Here is a 1875-nt window from a genome sequence, read left to right as displayed (position 1 = left end):
TCCCTGGGCCATGGGGGCTACACGGGTTCTCTCCCAGCGGGTTCGTCCGTGGGTCGGGGGTCCCTGGTTGTGGGAGAGATCACAGTGGTGGAGGGGTCCCCTGGTCTACGARATCCCCATGGGGCAGTGGGGGGGTCCCCAAGGTGCTGCTATGGGGCCGCGGGTGCTCCATGGTTGTCTCCCAGGATGGTGGGTGCTCGCCGGAACAGCGGGCGGTCTATGGGGGGCTCGTGGGTCTGTGGGTGCCCCCCGGGTGGATTGGGGTCCCAGGATCTGTGGGTGCCCCCCGGGGTGGATTGGGGTCCCAGAGTCTGTGGGTGCCCCTCGGCCGCCCCCCACCCCCGCTCAGCCTCAGCAGTGCCCCTGCTCCGTGCCGGCCGCGCTGCTGCGGGGGGGCACGCCCGGGACTCCCCCCGGCCCGGAACCCTCCGGGACCCCCCCTGAGGACCCCCCGATCCTGGAGCTGCCGCCGGGCGGGACCGTGAGCTTGGGCTGCTCCCGCTGGTGAGGGACGGACACTCCCGGGGGGCCTCCCCCACCACCCCCTGACCCTGACCCTTCCCCCGTATCGCCTGCTGCCCTCCCCCACCCACTGTACCCCTCCCCTTTCCCATCCCCCTCCGTCTTTCTCCACCCTCCAGTCCCTCCATCCTTCCCCGACCGCCCCGAGCCCCTCCCCGTGACCCAGCCTGGAACCCGCTGCCCTCTCCCACCCCTCTGCTCGCCCGCACTGATTCCCCCTTTGCCCCCCCAGCACTTGCCTGTGGGGCCGCCTGCGCTGCGCCCCTCCCGGGGGCTCCCCGTGCAACGAGACCCTCCCGGAGACTCCGATCTGCCCGAGCCCTCCGTGCGCCGGTGGGTCACAGCCCCACAGCCCCCCGTCCCACAGATGCGTCCCAGCCCCCCAGCCCCTCTCCCGGGGGTCCCGGGGGTCCTGGGGGTGTCACCGGTTGTTTCACCCCCCACACCAGAGCCCGGCCCCACATCGGATGTCAGCCCCACATCGGATGTCAGCCCCACAGCCCCAGGTGAGCGTCCCTACTCCTGTGCCGCCCACTCCGGGGGTCTTCACCCACCCCGCCCCACTGACGGACTCTTCCCGCAGGGGACGAGGAGGAGGCTGAGGGGTCCCCGGCGGTCCCAGTGATCCCGTGGGGGCCGTGGGGGCCGTGGGGGCCCTGCAGCCACACCTGCACCCGCCCCGAGAGCCCCGCGAGCCGGAGCCGCCGCCGGGAGTGCGGGGGGAGCAACTGCGGGGCGGGGGCCAGCACCCAGCGACGGCCCTGCAACCTGCCCCATTGCGAGGGTACGGGGGGATCCCCTCAACCTGCCCCACTGCGAGGGTACGGGGGGCTGGGGGATCCCCTCAACCTGCCCCATTGCGAGGGTACGGGGGGGCGGGGGGATCCCCTCAACCTGCCCCATTGCGAGGGTACGGGGGGATCCCCTCAACCTGCCCCACTGCGAGGGTACGGGGGGCGGGGGGATCCCGTCGACCTGCCCCACTGCGAGGGTACGGGGGGATCCCCTCAACCTGCCCCACTGCGAGGGTACGGGGGGCTGGGGGATCCCCTCAATCTGCCCCGCTGTGGAGATATGGAGGGGCTGGGGAAGCCCTGTTGCACTGTGGGGGGAGCTGTGGGGGGATCTGGAGGGTCGCTGCCTCATTGTGGGAGGGTTATGAGGCGCTGTGGGTGTCCCACTGACACTGGGGTCCCCCCGCAGCTCCCCCCTGCGTGACGCCCCCCTGTCCGTGCCAGTGGAGCCCCTGGGGGCCCTGGGGGTCCTGCTCGCGGCCCTGCGGGGGGGGGCAGCAGCGGCGGCTCCGGGCCTTCGCTCCCCCCAGCCCGGGGGGGCCCTGGTGCCCCCAGATCC

The 1875-nt window shown here is 73.3% G+C and overlaps 1 protein-coding gene across 1 annotated transcript in view; it reads left to right on the top strand.

Annotated features, from left to right (window-relative positions):
* Nucleotides 1-1875, top strand: part of LOC130574633 (SCO-spondin-like) — a 27044-nt gene that overhangs the window by 19716 nt on the left and 5453 nt on the right. Inside the window, 5 exon segments of the mRNA XM_057367968.1 lie at nt 350-504; nt 755-855; nt 972-1028; nt 1106-1306; nt 1726-1845. Coding sequence (XP_057223951.1) covers nt 350-504; nt 755-855; nt 972-1028; nt 1106-1306; nt 1726-1845 — 634 coding nt within the window.

This window comes from Malurus melanocephalus, unplaced genomic scaffold, assembly GCF_030028575.1.
Source record: "Malurus melanocephalus ecotype Western Australia unplaced genomic scaffold, MMel_1.1 scaffold_86, whole genome shotgun sequence".
NCBI lineage: Eukaryota > Metazoa > Chordata > Aves > Passeriformes > Maluridae > Malurus > Malurus melanocephalus.
This window is presented reverse-complemented; position numbering and strand designations above follow the sequence as displayed.